This window comes from Dermacentor silvarum, chromosome 2 (genome assembly GCF_013339745.2).
Source record: "Dermacentor silvarum isolate Dsil-2018 chromosome 2, BIME_Dsil_1.4, whole genome shotgun sequence".
Taxonomy (NCBI): Eukaryota; Metazoa; Arthropoda; class Arachnida; order Ixodida; family Ixodidae; genus Dermacentor; species Dermacentor silvarum.
In genome coordinates, this window is record NC_051155.1 from 235362595 (window position 1) to 235375136 (window position 12542).

Below are 12542 nucleotides of genomic sequence, written 5' to 3' on the forward strand. Positions count from 1 at the left end.
GTTTTCTCAGTAAATCGTTTCATATCATATCCACCCGCCATGGTTGCTTAGTGGCTATGGTGTTGGGCTGCTAAGCACGAGGTCGCGAGATCGAATCCTGGTCACGGCGGCCACATTTCGATGGGGGCGAAATGCAAAAATACCCGTGTATTTAGGTGCACGTTAAAGAACGCCAGGTGGTCCAAGTTTCCCGGAGTCCCGCACTACGGCGTGCCTCAAAATCAGATTGTGGTTTTGGCACGTAAAACCCCATAATTTAATTTTCATTTTAAATATCGTATCCGTATCCTATACTAAACAAATCATGGATCATGGCGCGTCGTCGCACGCAGTTTGTACAACTGAACGGATGGACGGAAGGCGTTCAGTGCAGTGCGACCAGTACATTAAACACGCAGAAATAAACAGAAAAACACTAAGCACTGTGTGTGTGTCCTGTTTTTTCCTGTGTTCATCTGTTAATTGCCACGGCGGCAACATTTTGATGGGGGTGAAATGCAAAACGTTCGTGTATACATAGATTTAGGTGCATTTTAAGGAACCCCAGGTGGTCCAAATAACACAGGGTCCCAGACTACGGCGTGCCTAAGAATCAGATTGTCTTTTTGGGACGTTAAACCCCAGGATTGTTGCACTACACCGAACGCCTTAGTGATTACATTCAAACAAACCCAAATCACAACCCTGGCCGTGCGGACCGAGCGAACCCAGCTTCGATCTCTGTGCAGCAAGCGGGGTTGGTGTCGTAAGCTTTATATCGGCTCTGTGCTCCGGTATGCGGGTAGGCAGTGAAAGAATTATCAGCTTCAGACGCTGGTCGAGGAATGGGAGCGCACAAGTAAGTGTTTTTGCCTTTGCAAGCATTTGCGGAGAGATGGGCGGGTCGTCTACTCGCCTCACCCCCTCCCTACATTTCACCTGCATCATTGCTCTGACTTAACCTCCTTTTTTATTTATTTATTTTTTTGTTTAGACATGCTGCATTCCTATTATAACACCATAGCAGGAGGGGGGGGGGGGGGGGGGGATAAAGAACAGTAAATTAGCAAATGACGAAGCCAAGACAAGCAGGTAAGTGGGGCAGTTAATTACCATTCGAAGCGAACACATGCAAAAAAATAAGACAGGTAAAAACAAACTACATATTCGAAAAGTACCCTCCTATGGCGAGTAAAAACTTATTTAATGGCAGGGAACGGACAGTACCGGACAATAAATCCCAGTGTTCTATTGTGCGTGGAAAAAGAATTAATGCTGGTATGAGCAAATAAAGGTTTTAGGTTCAAAGCGGGATAACTACGTGTACAGCATTCATTAGCAAGTGTGATATGACTGCAGTTGCACAAACCAGAGACGGAGTTATTAATCACGTGCAGATACTTTAGTAATTTGATGTGACAACGCGAAAAACTCATTAGCAAGAGTGTATGACTGCAGTCGCAAAAGCCAGAAACGGAGTTAATGAACACGTGCAAAAACTTTAACGATTCCATGTGATAACGCAACAACAGTGGTTGGAGGTTCAGGGACTGCAGTGCCTGTGTCGTGGAAAAACTGCGACCGTAACTATAGCAAATTGAGAAATTATTGCGGTGGAACGCCCCCTGGACGGCGATTTACAAGCTTCAGCACATATCGAAAATTTCCCATGGGGCATGGTGAGGGGCCATTTTATAGACCTTGCTAATACGTATAAGACTACATATTAGGAACGAATACGTGGTGGACAATGAGCTTGTACACTAACTCAAACTTCGGAACAGCAATAAGCGCGTATGTTCAAGGCTCATTTCGTAACACTTGTTTTATTTTAGAATCAACAGAGCTTTTTCGAAATCACATGCGGCTGATGGTACACTTTTTTCATCGAGCTGGACTACTAGGAAGAAGCAAGATTACTGTCACAAGAAAAGAAAATGTCTGTTTGACTGATAACAAAATTTTACTAATCAACTTCTTAACTAAATACCTCAGGGCAAATAGTGCAATTTAGGAATTGTAGCCAGTGAGTTCTCAAGGCACGTCTACTTGGAACGCATTTTGAAACTAGCACCAGTTTTGAGGGTAAGCACCATGAAACTTGAGGTAAAAATCCACTGTTGCTCCAGCTACACTTTTTTAACCAAATGCCTTTTTTGTGCATTGAACAGAAAAATACCTGAAACGCCAACGTATTTTGTCGTACATTTTGCGGACGCATATCTAGCAGCTAGTGTGATCCTCCGAATGAATTCGTTCCAAGTGGATATACCTAGCGAATTTAGTGGATACAATTCGCAAAGTACAATATGTGCCGTAAAGCAATTAGTTAAAAACTGAATTCTAAAATTTTGGTATTTAGTTCATTATGTGCTTCGCTGATCGTGCATTATGTGCTTCGCTGATTGTGCAAGTAATTTCCGCCTCTTAGAGTAATTCAGCTCAAGGAACAGAATTGCGCAACATGCCACAGGGGATTTCAAAAAGTTTAGTTATAACTAAAAAACCACCCAATGAATTTGTTTTGGGTAAAGGAAAAAAGACATTTTGTGCAGTGAGTTAGGACTCATGCCCATTCAGAATACGTCTCATGTACTGAGAAGTTCCCCTGCCATTTACTCCGATAGGCGTTTCCGAACAACAAAAGGAAATGACAGCATGATAGAGACGAACTAATTCACGCTGGGCAAACAAAGAAAGCCTTAGCCCGCAGCCAATGTTTAGATAAGGGGCTTTGGGCTCGTCAGGATGAAAGTCTCTTTGTCCGAACACTATGTATAGCTCGGAGTTCAAGCTTCTCTTGTTTCCCTAATCTTGAATACCTAGGCGTTCAGCACTGTCACCCCCTATACGTTGCTTATTTTCCGGTCATCACTATACTATACTAATCCCTACAGGACAACCATCTCATTACTGCTGAGTACAAACAGAATAAATCAGCACCCCCGGGTGACCACGCCTTAGAGCCCGACAAGAATGAAAAAGACGAAAGTTGCAGTTTCGCCCAAGGTGTGAAACGATGACCGAGCGAGGTGTCGCAGTATTGCGGGTTGTAAGAGCTCACAGAGTTTTGCGCTATGTCATTTATAGAAATGATGTTTGATATAGCGTCAAGTGAAGTCGGGCTTTTCAATGCAGCTTCAAAGCCGCCCCGTCATACATTAGTAATCTGGCTGAGCCTAAGCCCGGAACTTGCAAAGCACGTACGGTCGTGTGGCCGATCAATAAGTTCTCAACAGGGACTGGTTGGAATGACATCTTAGGATGACAGTTCCTACGACACGTGCGGGAAATCATGCGTAGAGCAGATGTGCCGCGATGTTAACGTCAGGTTAGGAGAACGCAGGCATGCGAAAGGAACGCTCCAGTTACCAGCAGCATTTGGCAGCCTACCGCGCACGTTGCGGCTGTAATCCGATCTTCCAAAAAAAGGGAATTTTAACTCGCTGCACTTCAAAGAACGCACGAGAAATCTTGGAACCCTATTAAAAACCTCGCTTTATTCCTCGTGACCTGACTGCGTCGGCCTCATTTCGATGGGGGCGAAATGCGAAAACACCCGTGGGCTTATATTTAGGTGCACGTTAAAGAACCCCAGGTGTTCCAAATTATTTCGGAGCCCCCCACTACGCGTGCCTCCTAATTAAATCGTGGTTTTGGCACGCAAAGCCCCATAATGTATTGTTTATTTTTTTGCGTCGACGTCTCATGGAGTGCATTCGCATGAACTGCTGTTTGAATTTCGGCTGACCTTGTGGACAGTGTAGCGCATAAACATAAGCATGGCAACGCATTAGAGTTGAGACCAATACAGTGCGTAAACATAAATAGTGCAGGAGATTACATGTTGCATTGATGACATTATAGATGATTGGCAGCATCGCTATCTAGCTTTACAAGATTTATGCGTAACCATTTCACGAAAGCTTCGATTCACAGAGATTTGTACATGTGCGTTGGATATGAGCATTTCACTTTCTGCTAAAGAATGGTGAATCATGTGAATACGGGTCTGGTGGCTTTTGGGAGAAGTTGCGTTTAAATTAACAAGAACTCTATAAAATTATTCTTGTCCTTGCGAAAGCAGGGAAGTGCTGATATGGCTGTCTGTAATCTCTTGTTTCTCGCCCTTTTCTTTCCCATTGTGACCCTTCCTGGTCTCGCATACTTGACGTGCGCTTACGAGCAACAAACAGTCTACAGTTTGCGCATTTGTTCTTCCCGTTACTTGTTGCGTTTCGTGCGGAAATCAACGTCGTAAACCGGATGAAGGATGGCTGACGTTCGATTCAGCCCGAACCAGTGCGTAACTCCCAGGACATACGCTGAAGTGCCTCGGCGTTTGCCGTTCCTCGATCTGCTTCTTGCATGTTGTCTTGCAGAAGTATCGTTGTAGCTAAAGTTCTCTCTGCGGATTTTTGTCAAGGATTTCCAACGTATAGTGGCACGATAATTGTGATTGATCACTGTAATGTTTAAGTGGCGCTTCGAATAAATAAGGGCTTCTTCCGGATAGGCAGGCGCACTTGTCCGTGCTTGTGTGAACCGAGCTCGATGCCTTTGCAAGCCCTTGTTTTCAAGCCATAACGAGGCCATGCTCTCAGCATATACGCCTACGTACATTAATAGCTATAATACGGCCTCCTGCTTTTCACCTGCTATCTTGCGCAACCGACCATAAACGACCGAGTTTCCTCTGCGGATGTTTGTCGAAATGTTTCCTTGTAATGTCGCATGGATACTCTCAGCACCACTGTCAGGCTGCAGTAAGCCTTTCACGCATGGCCCTTTGTAATCCAACGCACCTGTGTGCCCCCTGCATTCCTTGACTTATCTAGAGACTCCGTAAGGATCGATTCACACGACGGATGTAGTCGCGGACAAATCAATCACGTGAGTTATGACGCACAAACCTGATTCGCCGCTGCCTAGAGTGTATGGGGGAGAGGGTTCGAGATTGCGAGCCTATTTGCAAGAGCGGCTACACAAATGTGTTGACTGCGCACGTTGGCACCTTCATATTGCCGAAGCAGGCCTCTCCTCGTAGAGGCTCACCTTCTATAGAGGCTCTGCAGAGCTGCGAACGGGTTTGTACATCGCATCAGTTCGCAGCCATAGCATTCACACAAAACCAAGCGACGACGCGTACGAAAACCCTGCTCTCGTTTTCCACAGCACGCATGGGCGACGGCGCATATGCGTGGGAATATTGCGGGCGTTCACAATCGCGGACATCGAGCTAACAGCGTGAGCTACGCGTTTGTTGCACGCGTTTCAACTCGAGTGATTAGGGCTGGATTGAAGATGATTGCTGACAGGCAAAGGCGTTTCGCCATCGGTATCTCGGTATTTCTTGTCAAAAATACGAGCGGTGATTTGGCTTTCGGCCATAGTAACGCGAGAGCATTACTTGGCTCAACATGTGACCCCGCCGTCATCAGAAAGCCTTGGCAGAAAAGCCATGGCAGAAAATTGTCACAAAAATTACGTTATCTTCATTCAACTTAAAAAAAAGGTGGCCATGGTGAAGATTCCACCTTCCGTCCCGCCGCCCCTGCTACCGCTCCCTAGCCGAACGCACTAACCACTGCGCCACCGCTGCATTGCGCCACCGTTGCAACAGGCCACATTGATGAATGTCTTCGAGGCTGTGCACGTGGTTTGGCTCTGCCTGTCGGGCGATTCACTAGATGGCGCACAATAGGAGTGGTGCCACTGTCAGCGCTATGGAGTCTTCGTCGCCCGAAGTTGAATCACTCGCGTCTACATCATCAGGTGAAACAGCAAAGCGTGGCGGGAGGCGGCAGTTCGCTGCTGACGAAGTACGAGACCATTGCAACGCAGCTAAACGTGGGAAGCAAGCTGATGCAGCGAGGCAACGTGCAACCCCCCCCCCCCCCCCCCCCCCAATTCCTTGACAACGCGAAATGGGAGGTGGTGTTTGCCTACGAACCCGATGAAGAGATGTAGTTCAGCACTATGGTGCAGATCGGAAAGTACTGTCATCGATTGGCAAAGTGGTGTCAGCGTGCAGAAAAGGGATGTCATCGAGAAAGAACACTGAACACAATGTGCGTGAAACACTGTTTTAAAGAGAACTCCGCAAATAAACCTCAGCTGAGAGATTGCAATTTGGCCTGTTCACCGTCTTGCGACCTCGTAAGCAGCAACATTACACTCTGAGACAGAACGCAGCAGCACTAAACTCAGCAACATTTCGCCGCAACACTAAACTCAGCGACGTAACTCAGCGACAAGTAATGCGCTCTCGCATTTACACATCATAAGAATTGGTTTTTGCGAGTCGCTTCGTAAGAATATATCATATATATATAATATCATATCATATATTATCATAAGTATTCCTTTTGCGAGTCGCTTCGCGGGAACCGAATGAGCGCAGCAGGAACGGGTGGCGCATAATCCCGTCATAAGCAATCCGCAAGGTCAAATTGCGATTTGCTCCAACGTAGCTGCCGAAAAATAAATCGCATTTTTTATGTCTTGCAAGCACTTTATGTGCTACAAACCACCTTCCACGTAGTAATGAAGGTCCGTGCGTTTTGCTCTGCCTTGTGACACATTGACATCGTTGTATTCAGCTCCTGTACGCACATGTAACCTTGGTCCAATTTGGAGCAGCGTGCTACCAATAAACCCCTTTGTCACAAAACGCTGTCTTGCGTAGGCTACTTAGTTAAGTTCCTGCGAAACATTTGCGCTCTGCAGAGTACTTACCACAAACATTATAACGCGCTCGTGCATGCCAGAAAGGCAAAAGAGCTAATGACTTTTCTCTGGGACTGCGTGGGCTTTACTGGTAATAGCCCGGTTCTAGTAATTAGCTTAGTAACTGCGATTTCTGCGAAGCGGCAACTGTTAAATCTTACTACACTAAAACGGACACAGAAAGAATATAGGCCCCATTCCGCTTGAGAAAGTTCCGCTTGAGAAGTTCCGCTTGAGAAATTCCGCTTGAGAAATTCCGCTTGAGAAATTCCGCTTGAGAAATGCGGTCGTTGCGGCCGGGTATACCCGGCCGCAACGACCGCATTTCGATAGGGGCGAAATACAATATAACGCTCGTGTCCTTAGATTTAGGTGCACGTTAAAGAACCCCAGGTGGTCAAAATTTAAATCAAAGCCCCTCCCTACGGTGTGAAGGAACATTAAACGCCACAGTTGTTTTTAAGAAATGAAGCAGTCACTTGGGTGCGCGTTCTCGAGCACTAAGCAATTTCATCCGACGCCGTTCGACTTCAGTTTGATATTATTTTTTTATTTCTCTCTTCCTGTATCTCTCATTCCGCTTAGCTGAGTGAAGAGAGACATTGCAATGATAAAAGCCATGTCCTCCACGCCCGATCAATCGTCGAAAATTCTGCGAGGCAAAACGACGGCCCTCGTGTCGGCGTTCGTCATAATCTCTGCACTGACCTTCGCCCTTGTACTACCGTACATGCCGCGGCTCGTCAATCTCGGACGGCTCACACAAGACTCCGACAGGTGAGTAAGTTGTCGTCTCGCTTTGGTCCAACCACGCACACACTATTTTTCGCACGCTCTGATTGCGGCTGCAGCGTTGTTTTCGAGTGCGGTGACCATTACCAGTTTCGAAAAGGGTGGATTACAAGCAGCTACGTAACCCCCTTTGTAGGGGTACTAAGTAGAAGCACTAAACCAGCTTGACATGACAGATTACGTTTCAATATATCTATTTAATCTTCTTCGCTGGACTAAATATCGATTATTAGCGGATATAATGATGGCCAGAAATTTCATAAATGAAGGGTCGCGCCGTGCCATGGGTGACACCATTGCCCCCCCCCCCCCCCCCCCCGAGAAATAGAAGGGTTAAATAATTTGCAATGCTGAGCTTTTATTTTTGGCGGTAGTGTAGTCTCTTGAGTGACGAGCAAGTGGCCAAACAGCCTATAAAAAACGTTGCCACCACCTATATTGTCACGGGGAACTTGTGTGGAAATTCAAGAGAGGTGTCGCCACCCATACTTTGCTGAGCGTCGATCGTTACGGCAGAAAGCGAGGGAGATTGCGGTTATAGTAAATGTGCTTGCTCGTGCTCGTTCGACCAATGCGACGGGAAATCAGGGTGCTTGTAGGCGTCTGCTATGAGGGTGAGACTGGTGCAAGTGAAATTTGGTTTTCTGGATACATTGGCCAGCAATTATTATATTGCATAAATTAGCAGCGTCAGCGTACTGCGAACTTTTTTTGACAGCAGATTTTAAGTCTTGCATATGCAGCGTTGTTTCAAACTTAATTTATTTTTATTACTTGTCTAATTACTTCGTCTAATCGCTTTAATATTTATTCCACTGTTATACAAGCGACCCCAGAAGAGCTGTTAATTATTCTACATTTTTGCGAAGCTTCGAAAAAATTTTCCGAGACGCCCTATCTGCGCTTCTGTCATATTTTCACATAATTGGTGATATATAATAAAGCTATTGTTGACGTAAAATCAGTCGAATTTTCACAGGCAAGTTTTTACCCCTAAGCAGTAGTTTTTTTTATTTAGGTTTATTGATTGCAACACACACAGCAAACTAAAACTGCATGAAATAATTAGCAAAGGAGGTTCAGAAATAAATGTCTCAGATAAAAGATATAAAAAAGCATGTATATTTAGCACTAAAAAACAGACTATACAATGTAAGGAAAGAAGTGCGCTTAGTTTAAACAGGCGTAATTAAATAATTGTTTACATAGTTATGAAACGGACCTAGATAATGACATCACTAGATGTTGGTTGGAAGCGAGTTCCGAAAAATATAGCAGTAGAAATTGCCTAATGTTTTTTCTTCTTAATAAATGTTACTCTGGGTAACTGTAGGTAGCCTTGTTGAGAAAGCCTAGTGTGCACAATGTATGGGAGGAATTCGGCGCAGGAACTGTCATTGAGTATATATAGGACCACATGGCGTGATTGAAACCATGGCGAAGCCATTTTAAGCTGTGATTGGCAAGACGAAAAGAAAACAGTTTATCGAATGGACAAAGGCTGTACATGTACTCAAACTTGTTATGAAGGTTGGGGGGGGGGGGGGGGGGGGCAGCTTCTACTGCCAACAACCGCGCTTGTACCTTACGCCGGTTCGGGCTGTCGCGCGCACCGTATTTTGAAAGCGATCTCCACACGGCTCTGACCTTTGTATGCGCTGTGCATTCGCCACTCTGTTTCCGTTGAAGCGATAGACCGCACGAACCTTCGCTTGCTGCGGCGGCTGCGCTTGCTGCCAACGCTTTGACAGTGGTTGTCTGCGGTCATCGAGTGTGATCTATTCATGTTTGCTTGTGCGCGCTGACACCACGCTTGTTAATTCAGTTAGTAAGCGAATGTGTCCAAGTTTATGCAGCCGATAAAACTACTATCCCTACTTCGAATAGCTCTCTACTAATTTGCTATCGCAATTGATGATTCGCCTTTCGGGTGAAACTGCGACATTTTTTTAAAGACAAACTATCTTGGCCTGTTTAGGTTCTCAAAACATCTCTGTTGTAGAGCAGCAAAATATATCTCACGAGCAAAAAGTTTAACTTTAGCTGACTTGGTGTAGTCGAAATGGGGTTAAGTGTTTTCAAGCCCGATATCGTGTGACAAGTTTCATACGGTGTTTAGGGGAAAAGAGAAATGTGGCTACAGCAGAATACTGGTTCATTTCGTGGAAGCGGCTGTACGGGCAATAATGAAGACACTGAGCGTTATTATGTTTTCCATTCGTAAACTATGTTTCAGACCTTCTTCTTGCAAAGGAATCTTATATTCGCTTTTCATTGCGAAAATTGATCTTAGCTTCTGGTAGTACGATGTAAAATTTCTTCTCTTCAGTGCGCATTTGGAAAACCTCGAACCAGTCACAAGAAACCACACCATCGTGAAAAAAATAAAATATTCAACTCGTCGGAAAGATACATATACAAAGTAGTTTTTTTTATGCGGCTTTGGTACATACTGCTTTTTACAGGGCTTTATAACATAGATAGTGCTCCTACAGAAAAAAAAATATGTGTATTTAGGGCAATGCGTGACCGGCACCTGTATTTAGCCGAGGTTGTCCCATGACAACGTAAAATGATAACGCTTGCTCTCAGCATTCAATAAACCTCCTTCGCGAACGGTGCGAGCTAGCGATATAGCAGGATGAAAGAAGAAAGACCCTGTCAAGCGCTTGATTCGTAGCATGTATTTCTTGTTTTTGAGATGTACGCTGAGCCGGCTAACGTACGGAGGCCGAGCTGGGTCCTTCGAGACGTGTCGCTCGTAGTTAGTGGTACGATGTAATTAATCACGTACAATTTCTCTTTGTGCGTCATTATTGCGCCACATGACTTACGTAACTTTGTCCTCCTTAGCCGGCCGTCTGCATGAGGTTTCAGACACTTCATAACAGCCAAATATATTTTGTTTGTTGTGAAATAATATGGTTCGTGGCACGATGTAATTAATCCCGTTTAATTTTCCTTTGTGCGTCACCGTTGCAACATATGACTAAGTAGGAGGTGTGTTCAAAAAGAAACCGAACTTTTGCTATAAAATCTTTATTGCTTATTGTACAACGTTTTAAGCACTGTGCAACTCAAAGTAGTCCCCTCTTTTGCAATACATTGTTCCCATCATTTCTTCTATTTTTGGAAAGCCTCCTGGAACGCACTTTCTGGGATGGCGCGCAGGTCTGCTGTCGCATTATCTTGAATCTCCTCTGTGGTTTAGAAACGACGTCCTTCCAACGTGGTTTGAAGTTTTGGAAACAGGAAAACGTCGGCTGAGGCTAGGTCCGGAGAATACAGTGGATGGGCACAATGGGAGGGCGATGTTTTGCTGGATAGCTGCGGACAAGGAGCGACTCCCCCAAACGCGCTAGAATTCCCTGGTAGACTTCCTTGTTTACCATCTGGCCACGTGATACAAATTCCTGATGGACAATGTGTTTGCAGTAAAAAAATACGGCCAACATCACCTTGATCATTGACCGACTCATGCGTGCTTTTCTTTTTTTTTTTTTTTTTTTTTTTTTTTTTACCCGCCGTGGTTGCTCAGTGGCTATGGACTGCTGAGTACGAGGTCGCGGGATCGCATCCCGGCCACGGCGGCCGCATTTCGATGAGGGTCGAAATGCGAAAACACCCGTGTACTTAGATTTAGGTGCACTGTTAAAGAACCCCAGGTAGGTCCAACTTTCCGGAGTCACCCACTACGGCGTGCCTCATAATCAGATCGTGGCTTTGGCACGTAAAACCCCATATTTTAATTTTTTTAAGCGTGCTTTTTTTTTTTTGACGAGGAGATTCTTTGCCCACCCACTGCGACGACTGCACCTTCGTTTCAATATCATAGCCATAAAACGATGTCTCATCATCTGGTATGATGTTCTTTAGGAAGTTTTCATTGTCATTGGCAGTGGCAAGCCATTCCTCGCTGATTTCAACACGGGTCTGCTTCGCAAGCGCGGCACGATTTTTGCACTGACACGACGCATCTCAAGTTTATATTTCAACATTTGAATACATGATCCTAGGCTGATGCCCACTTCGTCAGCCGCTTCTCGAACATTAAACGACGATTTTCGTGAATGACAGCGCGAGCTCTCTCAACACGGTTATCATCGGCAGATGTGGAAGGTCGTCCAGGCGTTGGATCATCACTGACCAACATTCTGCCGTGTTAAAAACGCTTAAACCACTAATAGCACTGCGTGCGACTCATACAGTCCCCCCCCCCCCCCCCCCCCCCCGTATGCTTGGATAAGGAATTTAAATGTCTTTGTGAAAATTTTGCTAGTTTTTCGCAAAATTTTACACGCACACGTTCTTCAAGCTCTTTCATTATCACTTTGGCACTAATCCGACGAACCGCTTGCGCACGTGCTCAATTCAGCGGCTGTAGCTCGCCAACTCATAGTCAGAGCGAAACGCGGCCAATGGCAGTTTGTTGCTTAAACCTGCCACTACGTGCGCTCAGCAGCCGCAGCGCCCTTGCTCTGCCGGTTGGCGCGCTATTTCAAAAGTTCGATTTCTTTTAACAGCGAAGCTGGTTAAGCTAGTTGTAAAAAGTATGGTGTTTTACAGAAAGCCAGCCGCGCCGTAGCCATGGCAACCAGCGACACCGCAGCTGCTAGAACACCTGGCACAATCTACCGCCTGTGTACTGCGCATGCGCATGCGCCGGCAGCGACCGCGTTTCCCGGGGTACGACTGTTTTCACAACAAATCAGCGCAGGGGCGGGGCCTCGCCTCGAGGACGTATCACCATTTCCTTTTTTTTTTTTCTTCTTCTTCTTCTTCTCTGTTTGGCGGCGTTCCAACGCCGCCTGCAAGGTCGATCCACATAGGTCGCGAAGCTTCGCATGCGCACGTGCCGGAGCGACCGCGTTTTCCCGGGGTGCGACTGTTTTCAAACAAATCAGCGCAGGGGTGGGGCCTCGCCTCGATGACGTATCACCATTTCCTTTTTTTTTTTCTTCTTCTCCTTCTTCTTCTTCTCTGTTTGGCGGCGTTCCAACGCCGCCTGCAAGGTCGATCCACATAGGTCGCGAAGCTTTGGC

At 45.8% G+C, this 12542-nt stretch overlaps 1 protein-coding gene across 1 annotated transcript in view; it reads left to right on the forward strand.

Annotated features, from left to right (window-relative positions):
* Window positions 1-7327: 7327 nt before the first annotated feature.
* The window catches only part of LOC119440752 (neprilysin-1-like), a 129859-nt gene continuing 124644 nt past the window's right edge, over window positions 7328-12542 (forward strand). The window contains exon 1 of the mRNA XM_049663043.1: window positions 7328-7485. Coding sequence (XP_049519000.1) covers window positions 7328-7485 — 158 coding nt within the window. The remainder of the gene's footprint in view (window positions 7486-12542) is intronic.